This window comes from Barbus barbus (genome assembly GCF_936440315.1).
Source record: "Barbus barbus genome assembly, chromosome: 6".
Classification (NCBI taxonomy): Eukaryota; Metazoa; Chordata; class Actinopteri; order Cypriniformes; family Cyprinidae; genus Barbus; species Barbus barbus.
Window position 1 is genome coordinate 35,683,896 of NC_136734.1, and position 16,410 is coordinate 35,700,305.

The 16,410-nt window shown below is 40.3% G+C and overlaps 1 protein-coding gene across 1 annotated transcript in view; it reads left to right on the forward strand.

The window, feature by feature from the left end:
- Positions 1–3,713: 3,713 nt before the first annotated feature.
- The window catches only part of LOC306870782 (neuropeptide FF receptor 2-like), a gene marked incomplete at both ends in the record, with an annotated part of 19,234 nt that continues 6,537 nt past the window's right edge, over positions 3,714–16,410 (forward strand). Inside the window, one exon of the mRNA XM_079418198.1 lies at positions 3,714–4,068. Coding sequence (XP_079274324.1) covers positions 3,714–4,068 — 355 coding nt within the window. The remainder of the gene's footprint in view (positions 4,069–16,410) is intronic.

Genomic DNA, 16,410 nt, shown 5'->3' on the forward strand with positions numbered 1-16,410 from the left:
CCTACTATTACAGGACATTTCATGCTTAAGAACACTTTTTTGGAAATAGGTGCATTTTCCAACTCCCCAAGAGTTAAACAGTTGAGTTTTACCGTTTTCGAGTCCATTCAGCCGATCTCCGGGTCTGACGGTAGCACTTTTAGCTTAGCTTAGCATAGATCATTGAATCGTATTAGAGCATTAGCATCAAAAATGACCAAAGAGTTTCGATATTTTTCCTATTTAAAATTTGACTCTTCTGTAGTTATATCGTGTACTAAGACTGACGGAAAATGAAAAGTTGCAATTTTCTAGGCAATTTTCTATAATTTTTGATGTATTTACAACATGAAGTTTTTTTTATATATTTTATTCTATAGTAGCATAAGAAATCTATGTTAGTTCAAAAGATTTATGTGAAGCCACTTGAAATATGCTTATAAAGTTCAGCTATACTGTGGGACGACTGAATCAGAAATCTTATCAATATTAAAACACATTAACACATATTTGGCTTTGAAATCAGTTCTTCTTTTTCAGACTCGCTGAAATGATCAGGCTTTTCTGGACAAGGCGTTTATATTTTAGGCAGCAGGGACAGATATATACTAAACAATGAAGCACAGTTTATCTCTGTTTAGTACAGTTCACTTTATCTCAGCACTGTTCAGCAGAGTTATTGAATGCAGAAGAATTTCTTTTAGCAGATGGCTTTTTACATTGACTTCTACATCTTGTTGTCCACAATTCATCATAGATGATATAGGCTCTCTCCATTTGCCTCAAACTCTGTACAGAGACATTGAGGCGCTCATGCTCACAGACAAAAATACCAAGCTTTGTGCAGCTGCTTTGCAAATTGACAAAAGAATGTTGATCTTGTCAGATCTCGTCTCTGATCCATCTCTCCAGTGTGTGCAAATCTTCATGCTTAATGGATGAGTGTCACTGAGCTATTAAGTGGATGTGAACTCTTGACTGGCAGCTGAAAGCATGAGGGACTTCACTGCAGCGCACATAATCTATGTCGGCACACTTTTAATACTGCTTCATAATCTTGAGATTGTAGGATTAAATTGGTTTTATAAAATATAAATCCAAATCATTGTTTTACAGTTGCTTCATAGAAGAAAAAATTATGTAAGGGGATTAAATACCATTAAGTCAGATAATAAAGCAGTGGAGCACAAAGCAGGCGGGTTAGGTGTGAGTAATGCTGCCTAATTCAAATACTGCATTTAGATACGTTATGATTATGACTAAGACTGCTGCCAATAACTAAGACTGCTACCAATGCCTGTTTCAGGTACATTATGTGATATTATACATTCTGGTTCTTATGCCTTTTTTTTTCAAAAGAGAAATAAGGAATGTACACTGTAAAAATATCTTGTTAAATATATGGAAAAACCATGTCAGCTGTGACTGCCAGAAATTAACTGTATAAAATATGGTGACAGTGTTTCAGGATGGCATATTGTTGGTGCCAAAGGGACTTATAATTACTTTTTTATTATTATTATTATGATCATGATTATTATTATTGTATTACAATAAAAGTTTAACATTTTCAGGATGTATTTTTACCTGCAAAATACAAAGTTATGAGTTTTGATATTTAGGATTTTCAGGTACGTGTTTGCAGAGCATGAAGGCAAGAAGGTGACAATATACTGTAATATTTATACAATACTTTCAATACTCCCTTTTTTTGCATTTGCTGTTAAGTCATTCAACCCCAAGACAATTCTTTGAATCAAACAACAAGACAGTTCAAATGGGGTGGCCAATATTGAGAGTCATAATTTACATCTCATCTACTCACTATCAGCTGGGATTTGATGCTTGGGGAGGTCATGTCCTACAGAATTCACAGTAACATAGATCACATCAATTGTTTAAGACAGCAGTAATCTGAAAGTGAAAAATGACTTTGAATACAAATTAAGTTCTGTCAAAACAGACTATAAATAACTGATGCATGGTCATTTATATGTACATATGAAATGTTGATCAAGAGGAATAAAGGACAGACTTCAAGGCTATTGCAGCTTAATTGTTTTCTGATGTCACGGTTGGTGGTTGTAGAGAAGGCGCCCACAACGACGAATAACAAAAGGTACTTTTATTTGCATCAACACTCTTAAACAAATTACAAACTTAAGATCCGACCAAGATGGGGACAAAACTGAATGCTTATAAAGAAACAGGAAACAAAGGAGCAAACTAGATAATTAATCAAACACAGGTGACAGGACTAAATGATAATGACTAATTAGCTAAATCAGAACAGGAACTACCAAATAAGGTCAAAACAGAACTGAAAGGAAAACCGACATGTGACATCTGAGCAATTTAAGCCTGTCATGTACTGATTATTTTTAATAACCATTTTAAAAATAATTACAAAAAAATAAAGAATTTTAGTGGTTGCTTGAAAATTGTCCTCTATTTGAGTTAACTTGATTAAAAAAAATCGGCTATAGAACAACTTAATTCTTATGAATAAATGCAGCCTGTTTCTGGCCGCTCTATATTTTTATTAAAACAGACTGCATGCACCTCAATAACAAACTAGGGAAGGTTTGTCACTCAAATGTATTTGCCAGCTTTTTTTTATTGGCAGCATAGTAGCATCTGTTCAAGTACAATTATTTTTTTAAGCTTCAAGTGTTTGTAGACGTCATATTATCTTTTAATTTTCTAATGTGTCTGAAGCATTAATTTTCAAATTCATCTTTGCTGAAATTGCTGGTTTGTGCCACTATTATGGTCGCATGTGTCTTTTATAGAAAAAACACTATTCTTTCATCTCAAAGAATAGTCAAGTTGAAGGTAAAATGACAGTAAATTCATGTGAATTGAACCTCGAATTATACATGCCATCTGCCATTTGTAAACGCTTCATCAGACTATTGTGAAATATGATTAGAGATCTCTGGCAACACTTGATCTTGAGCTCGTACACCTCATTCCTCCCATCTCTTCAAGTCTTTTACTATATACAGATCCCTCAACAAGAGTACATTCACATTCAAAATATTTTTATTTCATAAAATACTCTAGTTTGTAAAGCATAAAAAACAAAGCAGCAATTGTACTACTTTTTATATTAGGAGGACTGGAAAAAAAGCTAAATAATCCACGTGCCTTATCTCCTTCATGCATTTTGTATGTCATATCCTGTATGTCACAATTGTTTATCTGCATATGTGACCTAGCCTTAAGCTTTCAAGTCAGAGGAAAGGAGCTTGCCATCCACACAGATTAAAGATTGTAACCAAGCACAGATTCTCCTCCAGTACTCTTAAGTGATATAATGGAATTTATTTTGCAAGATGTGACTAAAATTTAAGTGATTCATAACCTCCCCATTTTAGCCATGCAACTAGTTGGTTAGATAATGGAATAGGATTTATAACATTTAAAGCACACTGCATTTTCAATGTGCGGTAATGTGCACACGTTTTACAGTAGTTCATTAAAATAATGACATTTGGTTATACCATGTGTGACAAAGGGTATTGAGGTGGTGGAAATATTCTTCTCAATGTAATGTGAAAGAGGGTTTCAGCATCATATACTGGATAGTTAGTTACTTGAATATTTTTAAAATGTATAGCCCAGAGATGAGATTGTCTTTTCTAGACTAATCACTGTTACATCTTTTAAATAGGCTACCGTATGAAATGTAGATGACAGATATTCTTTATTTTCTCTCTCTCCTCAGAAAGATGGCATTGGAACTATTGGACCTAAACTCCACTGTATCATCTCCATTCTTCTCCCCTGTGGAGAACGGCCACAACGTTTCAGTGAACCATACCTCCTCTCCTCCATATCCTTATCCAGACGTCATCTACGTGGACTTCTATCTGCATGAGCCCTTGGTGTCCGCTATCTTCATTGTATCCTACCTCCTCATCTTTATTGTGTGCATGGTGGGAAATGGAGTGGTGTGCTTCATTGTGCTAAGGAGCAAGAACATGCGTACGGTCACCAATCTCTTCATTCTCAACCTGGCCATCAGTGACCTGTTGGTTGGCATCTTCTGCATGCCTACAACATTGGTGGACAACATCATCACAGGTAAAGGCAATCTTGTTATTGTGAAACCTTAAATACATTAGGTCAAACATACAAAAAAATCATATGTAATTTATAGTTACAGTAAATATTATTTTGCATGTATTTTACTATTTATGTATGATTTTCCTTCTTCTGCTGCTATTATGACCAACTACTAGATCATTACTTACTAAAATTCCAATACTGTTGCTTTGCAATTGTACTATTATAGTTTACATTTAAATGTGTATTATATAATTCTATATATAGATACTGTAAGTGTTACGGAAGAGGTTCCTGTACCGCCTCCCTCGCACCACCAGAGTGAGCCATCTCCCGAATATTAGCACTCTCATGAACTACAATTCCCATCATTCCTCATACCTGGGACTGAGGACATCACACCTGCACCTCATTTACACACACACATAAAAGCCACTCTCACACACGCCACATCCCTGCGAAGTCTTGATTTGCCCCGGCTGTCACTACTGAGCGTTTTCTACCCGTGTTTGAGTTATATCTCGACCTTGGACTGTTCACGTTTCTCATTGTTCTCTGCCTGCCCCGACCTGGATTGTTTATTGGACTCTGATTCTCGCCGCCTGCCTTGACTCTTTGCCTGACTCCTGACTCTGCCTCTGCCTTGCCTCTATTGCACTGTTTTGCTGGTATTTGACCCTGCCTGTTTGATTATTCTAATAAAAGCTGCAAATGGATCTAACCCAGTCTGATCATTCGCAACAGAAGACTTCGCCTCCACATGATCCAGCAGCTCTCATGCAACTCTCCACCGAATTATCAGCCCAAGCCTCACAATTGTCGGTGCATCAGCAACAGTTGAATCGACTGACAACTTTAACCGAGGAACTGGTTCAGGCATTGCAAGGCCTCCACTTGCCAACCACCTACACCACGACCGCTCAGTCACCCACTCCAAGTAACCCCCCGCCTGCGGCCACCTCTCCAGTCAGCCCTCGACTCGCTTTCCCAGAAAAGTTTGACGGTACTCCCACCAAATGCAAAGGGTTCTTACTGCAATGCTCACTCTTCGTCAGCCAACAGCCATCATTATACCCCTCTGAATCAAGTCGAATGGCTTTTGTTTGTTCATTACTCACCGGGAGAGCATTGGAGTGGGCTACAGCAGTCTGGAGGACGGATGGGTCCTCATTCCCCACCTTTGAGGTTTTCCTCCAGCAGTTTCGTGAAGTGTTTGAACACCCCACCGAGAATGGGAGTGCCAGAGAGCAATTATTAACCCTCTCTCAGGGAAGAAGATCGGCGGCTGAGTTCGCTCTCTCCTTCCGCACTCTCGCTGCTCAAACCACCTGGGTGGAGGACACGCTGAAACTCCTGTTTCGAAGGGGATTAACCCCGGAACTGCAATCCGTACTGGCTTGAGGGGGGAAACTTGAGTGAATTCATTGATCTTGCCATTCAGATTGATAACCTAATCCGTTCACGACGCTCGATGCGAGCCACGCCTCACTATTCCCATGAAACTGCCACCGTTCACGAACCCTTGCAAACTAGGTACCACTCATCTCACTCCAGAAGAATGTGAGCACCATATGCAAAATCATCTGTGTCTTTATTGTGGCCAACCAGGGCACATGAAAATCTCCTGTCCGACTCGTCCATTGCCCAAGTCTCAAACGGTGAGTGTTCCAACCAAGAGCGTAACCTCTGTATCTTGTTTAAAGTTACTGGCTCAGTTAATTATCCAAGATGAAACGGTCGTTACCACAGCCCTATTAGATTCTGGGGCAGCTGGGAACTTTATGTCAAGTGAATTTGCCTCCCAATGCAAACTGAAACTAACCCCCTGTAACTCCTCCCTGACAGTGGAGGTGCTAGACGGCCGACCCCTCGGAGAAGGAGGAATTCTCAGTCTCACAGAAGAGGTCAAACTACGCATTGGAACTTTGCATTCAGAAACCATCCAAATTTATGTCATCTACTCACCCAAACACTCACTGATCCTTGGACTGCCCTGGCTGCGCACCCACAACCCCCACATTTCCTGGAGAGAGGGCCAAATCATCCAATGGGATGCCACCTGTCAAAGTCGCTGTCTGTCAAAAGTTTCCAGAGTCCTTAATTGTACTCCCAACTCCTCTGCTCCAGACCCAGATGTTCAGTGTTCCAATCCTTCATGAACGATATCTTCCGAGACATGTTGGATAGATGGGTAATCGTGTACATCGATGATATCTTGATCTACTCAGACACCATGGAAGAACACATCCAGCACGTTCGGTCAGTCCTGAAATGTCTCATCCAGCATCAACTCTATGCTAAAGCTGAGAAGTGCGAATTTCATCAGACGAGCACGTCATTCCTAGGGTACGTGATCAGCCAGGAGGGGGTAGCTATGGATGAGAAAAAGGTCAGCGCAGTCTTGGATTGGTCGCTACCTCAAACAGTGAAGGAGCTCCAACGCTTCTTGGGATTCGCTAATTTCTATAGACGCTTCATCAGGAACTTTAGTGCTATTGCCTCTCCCCTAACAACCATGACGAAACGTCACACAACCCGCTTAAATTGGTCCACGGAATCACGGCAAGCCTGCGATGAGCTGAAAACCCGATTCACCTCAGGTCCCATTCTACGACACCCTGATCCCGAGCGGCAATTCATTGTAGAAGTCAACCAGCCAAAATGTATCCATGTGCTTTTTTCTCCCGCAAACTGACGGCAGCCGAACGTAACTATGATGTGGGAAATCGCGAGCTTCTAGCCATGAAATTGGCCCTCGAGGAGTGGCGACACTGGTTGGAGGGAGCAACACATCCATTCATTGTCCTTACCGACCACAAGAACCTTGAATACCTCTGTGCCGCCAAACGCCTAAACCCTCGTCAAGCCAGGTGGGCTTTCTTCTTCACGAGATTCCGATTCACAGTGACGTACAGACTCGGCTCCAAGAACACTAAAGCCGATGCTCTCTCTCGTCAGACAGAGGAAACAATTCACACATCCAACTCCGATAACATCATCCCTGAGAATCTGCTTGTGGCCCTGGTACAATGGGACATTATGACCGAAACTGAACAATTGAATCTTCTAGAACCACCTCCCGCTGATTGTCCCGCCAATCTCACTTATGTCCCAGAAACTCTTCGTCAACGACTCATCACCCAGGTACACACAACACCCAGCTCAGGTCACCCAGGAATCACGGCCACGACACAACTACTCAGAAATCGCTTCTGGTGGCCGACTCTACTAACCGATACGATCACGTTTATTCGGGGCTGTGCCAACTGCAATGCCTCCAAATCTCCCAGACAACTACCAGCTGGACTAATAACCCCTTTACCCACACCACACCGTCCTTGGTCCCACATCGCCATAGACTTCATTACAGATCTGCCCAGCTCACAAGGTAACACCACTATACTCACCACCTTCGATCGGTTCTCCAAGGCCTGCCGTCTGATCCCCTTACCCAAGCTACCCACGTCTCTGTAGACGGCCGAACTGCTCTGCAATCAGGTATTTCGATTCTACGGATTACCTGAGGATATCGTATCAGACCGAGGGCCACAATTCATGTCTAGAGTATGGACTGCTTTCTTCAATCACCTTAATGTTAACATCAGCCTCACGTCATGGTATCATCCCCAATCCAATGGACAGACGGAACGTTTAAACCAAGAGGTGATACGATTCCTCCGCTCATACTGTCAACAGCAGCAATCTGAATGGAGCAGATATTTGTTCTGGGCAGAGTTCGCGCAGAATTCCCTCACCAAACCTGCCACAGGAATAACCCCCTTCAAATGTATTCTGGGTTTTCATCCACCACTATTCCCCTGGTCGGGCGAGCCCACCGACTTGCCCTCAATCACAGAATGGCTGCAGAACAGCGAGGCAGTTTGGGACCGTGCTCACACTCTCTTACTTCATGCAGTCAGACGTCAAGAACAACAAGACAACCGCCATCGTCGCCCCGCTCCAGTGTATACCCCCGGCCAATGGGTTTGGCTCTCTACCAGGGATTTGCGACTCAGACTCCCTTGCAGAAAACTCAGTCCCAGGTATGTTGGTCCTTTCAAAATTCTTAGACAAATTTCTCCGGTATCATTTCGATTGGAACTTCCTTCTAATTATCGCATTTCTCCCACATTCCATGTTTCTCTCCTGAAACCCGCTGGTGGTCCGAGAGGAGTGATGGAGGAAGGAACCGTACCCCAGACCCCTCCGCCCATCCTGATTGACGGCGAGGAGGCGTATCGTGTGCACAAGTTGCTCGACTCCAGACACCGGGGGGGGTTCGCTGCAATACCTGGTCGACTGGGAGGGGTTTCGGGCCGGAGGAGCGCTCCTGGGTTAACGCGGAGGATATCCTTAACCCCACTCTCACTGAGGAGTTTCATCGGATGCATCCGGAGAGACCGGCCCCCCGACCTCGAGGAAGACCCCGGCGTCGTTTGCCTCCTCGCTTCAGGAGCCGCTCGCAGGGGGAGGGCTCTGTTACGGAAGAGGTTCCTGTATCGCCTCCCTCGCACCACCAGAGGGAGCCATCTCCCGAATATTACCACTCTCATGAACTTCAATTCCCATCATACCTCATACCTGGGACTGATTGCACATCACACCTGCACCTCATTTACACACACATAAAAGCCACTCACACACACCACATCCCTGTGAAGTCTTGATTGGCCCCGGCTGTCACTACTGAGCGTTTTCTACCCGTGTTTGATTTATATCTCGACCTTGGACTGTTCACGTTTCTGATTGTTCTCTGCCTGCCCTGACCCGGATTGTTTATTGGACTCTGATTCTCGCCGCCTGCCTCGACTCTTTGCCTGACTCCCAACACTGCCTTGCCTCTATTTCACTGTTTTGCTGGTATTTGACCCTGCCTGTTTGATTATTCTAATAAAAGCTGCAAATGGATCTAACCCAGTCTGATCATTCGCAACAGTAAGTATTCATTACCTGAAACATTATGGATCTTTTGTTTCGAATCAGTGGTTTGGACCTTGTTTCAAACATTCCACTTATTTTCTCCACCGCATTTTTACTGTTTTGACCAGCAGGTTCCGTCAGCCTGTGGTGTTTCAAGTGCTTTAAAACAGTGAATCAATCTGCAAAAGAAATGGTTCAATTCATTCAGAGTTTCAAAAAGCAGTCATCCACAATCCCCAGTCTACAGCACAGCATCACACATTAAACTGTTGATGTCTGCATAACAAATCCTAATTCATTCTCTACCCAAGCTAATCTCACACATTCACCTATAAACACAAATGTTGCCATGATTGTTTGTTTGTTTTATATCCCATTATCGTCATCTTCATCCTTTGCTGGTCTAATAAAAATACCAAATGGTAGGCTACGACTGTTGGCCACACTGCAATATCTCAATAAAGATATCAACAAAGACAAACCAAGCCAAAGTCAAACTGCATCATCCCCAGGGTTGCCACTAGCCCAAAGGCGAATAAAAAAGCTAAAAACTAGCCCAATAACCTTAGGCCAAATATTAAAACACCCATACCTAAAATCACTTTATAGTAGTAGGCTAATATATTTTTTTAAAAGGTTCCATACAAGTGCCTCTCCTTCAGTTTTATCATGGGTAAAATGTAAAATATTTGGTAACACTTTATTTTAAGGTGACCTTGTTACACGTTGCACGCACTTACTATTATATATAATTGTTATTATAATAACAATAAATGATAAATGCAAGTAACCCTAACCCAGACACTAATCCTAACCACATAGTAAGTGCATGTAGTTATTAATGTTACTCGGTACATAAATGTATAATTACACTGTAACAAGGACACTTTAAAATAAAGTGTCAGTCAAATATAATTTATGCAATACGTATATCAAACATTTGACTCACAGGGAAAAAAATCAACCTGCAGCAACAGTTTAAAAGTAACCCAATTCCACATGAAAAGCATGGACTTAGCAACCACATTCTTACATAAACCATAGGGAATATACAAGCTCAACTTAGAGAAGAGAGCTTTCATTCTGAGTACTAAATGCACTAAACATTTATAAGAGGGTGAGAGCAAAACAACACATTCCCATGATGCTTTGCAGATTTATTTCCTAAGGCAACTTATGTCAAGCCTATTTGTGTAGTGCATGATTCCAAACTAGCTTAGGTAGGAAATTATACCAAACACCCACTAGTATAGTTTCCATCAGCAAAATATGTGTTCCTGCACAGGTCCTGTTTGGTAAACCCGCCCCATACGTGCAGTACTTATCAGAACACCCAACCCGTTATCCAACAGCAGCACTAATTTAATTCTGTACCCAACCCGACCAGTTTGACATAAACACTATGACTCGAATCACACACCCGCATTAAATCTACTACATCCCTTGATCAGGTAGACAAAAATGATTAGTTTCTCTTGTAACACAAGCAATCAAACCAATATTTGGCATTAGGAGTCGATGCATTCAAGATTAATAGACACGTAGCCCAACACGGTAATAATTAACAGAAAAAAAGAGAATGTGCATTCATTCTGTAAGCCGTACAAAACCTTTGGCCACATTAAAAATCCACCCATGCAGGCTATTTTTGAACAAATGTGCATAAATCATACCACACGCTATACAGAGGCCTTGACACCATGAGCTTTTAAACAGATTTACTCTGCATTTAAATACCGTTGCCTTGTATCTGCAGTACATACAGTCAGTGGCCGCTGGAAAATAAAACATTATACAAATTATGAATAGAAAGCGAGCAAAGAGTCTTTCCTTTTTATAATCAAGCTGTCAATCATTTCCATTGCAGTGTGATCGGCTACAGTACTCATTATTGCAAATTGTGTTGTAAATAGAAACCTTTGTCAGTCTTCAGATTACAGAGCATAAAAACAAATAAACATGAGACTGTTTGAATGCAGCTGCCTATCAGCGGGTACCGAATTGAGTCGAAATACAGTAGTCTTGACTATTGGACCCACAGTCCGCACGTCCCTTTTGATTCCCGATATTATTCCATCCATTACATCAAATATTAGCAGTTCACCTGTCGGGTATACCTGCCCGCATCCTCTGCAGTGTTAACATAAAAACTATTAACTTTCCATTGAAGGGGGACAAATGTGATAACACCAGGCAGCCTGAAACTGCCACATTTGAGAAATTGTTTATACGAGTAAGGTAGTATTGTCTTGTTTAGTATGTTTTTGACAGGGCAGTCGCAGGCTAATGGATAGAGAGTCGGACTTGTAACCCGAAGGTCGTGGGTTCGAGTCTCAGGTCTGGCAGGAACTCCCTGGGCAGTTGGGGGTTCGGTGCCTTGCTCAAGGGTCTCACCTCAGTCGTGGTATTGGATGGGCTAAATGCAGAGCATTTGGTCACACGTCACTTCACTTTTTTTGTGGATAGGTGCTTACAAAAGACACTTGATGCACATTTAATTTATCAGTATTTCAGGAGGATGAATTTTCGGGCATTAAAGAACTAATCATAGAAGAAAGTGTAGGCAATTTGTAGGCAATCAAGTGAACCTCACTGAACAAGCTCATCCTGAACACCTTGAAATTGCCCCATTCCTCTACATCACAGTGATGGCTGTTAAACTGAGCATAATTTTCCCCCCTGAAAGGAGTACCTTTTATGCAGTGGCTTCTTGAGAGAGTATAATGGTATTCTTCTTTGGCTGCATCAAGCATCAGGCATACAACAACACTCTGTAACTGGCTCCACACCTCACACTTTCAAAGCCGAGGCAAAACAAGAATAAGTGTTGACATGGCAGGAAGATTTTCCTGCTTTTTGTGAACGTCACACGTTCTGACGTTCTGACAACAACAGATGAGTTGAATGTGTTCTCAGCTGTATACTGTGCTGCATTCCAGCAGCACATAAAAACATCAACAAGGGTCAGAGCCTCAGTGCCTCAACTTTGGTATTTGATCTGCTGGAAAATGCAATGTACCAAACACTCCAAGGTATTCTCAGGACCTCAGCGACAACACCATTGTGTGCGGTTCAACATGAGCAGACCATGACAGCAGCCTTACGGCACTATTCAGAGAATTAAAGAAAAAAGCCTGACCCTTAATTGCAGTAAATGTAAGTTTAATAAGTCCACGTTTGAGATCTTTGGATTTGTTTCCTCAGCAAATAGCTTACAGTATCTGCTGACCTCAGAAGGCGACTACATTGCAACACATCAGTGCTCTAACCATTGCCAGTAAAATGCTAGTCTTACAGACATAATGAACGCGGTCTCGACCACTAATTGTTCTTGATATGATTTGATGGTTTTAGCATTTAATGATATAAATCCTTGTAAATTTCAGTCTTACTGTAAATGACTGTCTGGCCGATTGTGTGCCTGAGTACAGCAGTGGGTGCACATGCAATTAGGGAATAGGCATCCTGTGAGTTTTTCAAAAAAACAAAGAAAATACAGGGAACATTCACAAAAACGGGTTTCCAAATGCTGCATTAATTCTTCTTGATCTTGCAGTTCACAATGCAAAATAACAAAATCAGCTGTGTAAAACATAGTATATGTTTTTTTCACAGTTATTATTACTACAAAGTGCCCCACTTTAGTTTGGGTACCAATTCTCACTATTAACTAATTATTAACTATGACTTCTGCGCTAATAAACTCTTAATTTGCTGCTTATTGATAGTTAGTAAGGTAGTTGTTAAGTTTGGTGTAAGATCTAAAATATGGTCATGCAGAATAAGACATTAATATTTGCTTTATAAATACCAATAAACAGCCAATATGATATATGTAATATTCATGCAATTAAGCAAGTGAGAATTGGTCCCTAAACAAAAGCGTTACCCTAGTTTTACTAGCTTTCTTTTGTTTTTCGTCTTTAAAAACTGCACATTGACATTCAATAAGACTGTGCAACACTGTGCACATTGATAATTAGCATATAATTCAACTATGTAGATTAATTTAATCTAATATTAAAATGTTTTTTTTTAATGGTTTCAATATCAACAATGGGTTTATTAGATTTATTATGCATTTAATATTTTAATACAGTAACTTAAAGAAATGTTTTGGTCATATACATTTTTCACCTCTCTTGAGTTTGCAGGTATGTCATGTTTTATTTCACATAATAGTTTACTTTAACCCCATAAAAAACTAAGAGCTCATGATAATACTGCAATTTGTTTGCAGCCAATGCCAGCAGATCTCTGTCTGTTCCGTTAGATTTCGTCTGGTCTACTCCTTACTCCCCGGTGTTCCTGTCTGTGTCTTGCCCTGCCTTAATGTCATCAGTAAAGACTATTATTTGAAGTTATATCCTCGTCTGCGTGTTCCTGTGTCCTCCTTGTGTGTGCACCGTGATAGATACAGACAGAGCATGAAGGTTGCTATTGTGTGGAGATATGAAAACACTTTCACCTCTACATCTATGGCAATCCATTTATACTTGTCACAAGTCATTAACCCGTCAAACTCATCTGAACAATCAGTTGCAAACAGGTTTCAAGCCATCTGCTTGAACTAAGTGTTTTCGTTGTTGAAAAGGGTCAGACAATCCACATTACATTGTCATTATCACGCCAGCCTATTTCTATACCCTCAATCTTCAGAAAAAAAATCACAGTCTAAACAGTCCAGTTTCTTCAAAAGTGTTTTCTCCAAGGTTTTGATGAAACACTATCTGGTGAGATCTCTCAGGTCTTACTTACTTTTGTCATTTAGCAGACGCTTTTGTCCAAAGCGACTTACAAATAAGAAAAAGTAACTAAAACTAAAAGTTACAACTCTATAAATACTATATACCCACATATTTAAGAAAATAAAGAAATTAAATCAAATTGACACATGCATATAACAACATTTCAATAATAAACATATAAATGAAAAAACTAAAATAAAAAGCGATACTTCTATCCCTTGCCGGTGGAGTCGCACGGTAGAGTTGATGGTATTTACACTCTTCGGTCTTCACACTAAGAGTGCTTCACACGACGACTGCCGCGACCGCTGCCGCGGTATAATAACCTTTTTTATACCAATCCAACAAATCACCATTTAAATTCAGCTGGACCCACTTTCCTGTTTATCAACTAAAAATGGCCAAGCAAGTGCACACACTGACAAGATACGCGATACAGTACGAGACCAAACGCGATTTCAGCACCTCTCAACACAGTAAACAAAAATAAGCGTTTCCTTGCAACGGCAAATGCGCTAAACACTGAGGCTGCGTCCGAAATCGCATACTACTTGTGTAGGTGCTACATTTGAATTCAAACGTACTTCTCGACCGTTAAAAAAGTACGTTCTATATAGTATGAATGAGGGTAGTATGAATGGAATTCGGACGTACTACATCCGCCATGTTCATGAAGTCATCTCATCGATTTACAACGTTTAAACTTTAATAAGTCAGCCGTTTACTTTGATTATTTTAAACAAGTGCAATTTAACCACAATGAACAACGTTTTTCCTTGATGTACTTGCACTTGAAAACAGCCGCGTCGCCGCTTTCCGCCATTTTTCGAATATGACGCCTCCTCTCCCGTGGCATCATGGGATAGTAAAGTGTCCATCGTATGCCTACTACAGAATTCGGGCGGAAGTAGTAGGTCATCCGGGTAATTCTCGCCTACTGTTTTTCGAATACTATGAATTCGGACATACTACTCGCCTCGCATACTGTTTTTCGCATACTATATAGTAGAGAAGTATGCGATTTCGGACGCAGCCAGTGACAAGTAAATACACTTACTTCTTCGTCTTCCAACCAGAGATTATTAGTTGTCCCAAAGCTTTGGAATAGTCTTCATGCTTTTACATTACAAGAACAAATCACTTCTCCTTAGCTTATAATCAATAGTGCATTTGCTGTGTTGTATGCCTATTAGGTATTGTGTTTATGTTTTATCTTCTTATCTTGCTATAGTTTTATTTCATGTATGGCCTCGTATTTGCCATCCTATTTTGCAATAATTGTTCTGAACCTGAGACCTGTTGTTGTTGTTAACTGTGCTCTAAACTGACCTTCACCTTTTCATTCATTCACATGAGCTCATATAGCTTGATGACTTACATTAAGTGCCATGAATAGATCTTCTGCTAGCTGTCAGGATTATGGACTGTTTTGTGTGTTTTGCTCCCCATGCGTTCTGTGATCCAGTTTCTCCCTCATGTTGATTGTTTAATTTGATTCCAGGTGTGTCTCCTTAGTTCCCTCGTTATCCTGTCTTTAAAAGCCCCAGTCCTTTCAGTTAGTGTTTGTCAGTCCTTGAATTGTCTTCCCTGCATGTGATCTGTGTAACCTTCTGGATATTAAAGACTCGAATTGTGAATTCTCCGTGTTTCCTCGTCCCCTTGTTCCGTGTTCCCTGAGAGAACCGTGACACTAGCTCATGAATCACATTAGACTAAAGAAAAGACAAAGATGAGTATCTTGTTCTTTTCTTATCTTAATTATGAGTTGAGTCTGTCCTTGAGGTCACAAGTAATAGCAGATGAAGACACAAGGACAGATACACATTTGTAACGTCCCCCATGCAATCTAGAAAACTGCAGCATACACTGTATCAGGAAACAAATACAAAGATACAGAGTAAATGGATTTATGCTTTCAAAGGAATGGCATTCACCCCCAGTTCAGTTATACTACGTAAATTGAAAGTGAAAAACACAAAGATGTCTTCAAAAACCCCCTGTGGGTCTTCAAGTTTTTAATGTTGTTTACATGTCTTTCTGGTGTTTTTAATGTGACAAACCATGCACCAATTCATTCATACAGAATTTTCTCTTTAAAATGGCAGTGTGCCAAACTTAGTCTCAAAAATGCAGTTGTAAACAGCCTGTTTCCTACATCACAAACAATCCTGTCAACATGCGAGATGGGGGAAAAGGTTTCTATTTAGCGTGTTTTTAAAAAAAAGCATTTAAATATTAAATATAAAAGATTTAAGGGATAAAATTATTTACTACAGGGGATAGTGTGATGGCTCAGTTGCAAAATAAATTGCTATGGTTGGTTGTCAGCATCTGTGTATGTTCAATAATATGGAAATAAAACAAACTAATAATAAATAAATAATTGGCACAAGTAATTTATAAAATATTAACTCTGACAGAGTAGCCTACTTAGACCCTTTTAGACAGTACCCATTACTTTTAGCCACATTAACTTTGTAACAATCTGTTGCAGTACAACCAAGATAACTGATTCAGAAAAAGAAACATCCTCCATTGTGTCTGACTACCAACAAAACTATTTTTTCACAAAGACTTTTGTTCCCAGTAGTACTTGTTGGATGTTTATTTATAAATGTTAACATTGTGATAATCTCATTTAGTCCTTCAATGTGACATTAAACTTGACATTAGATTACTAAATAATTGACGT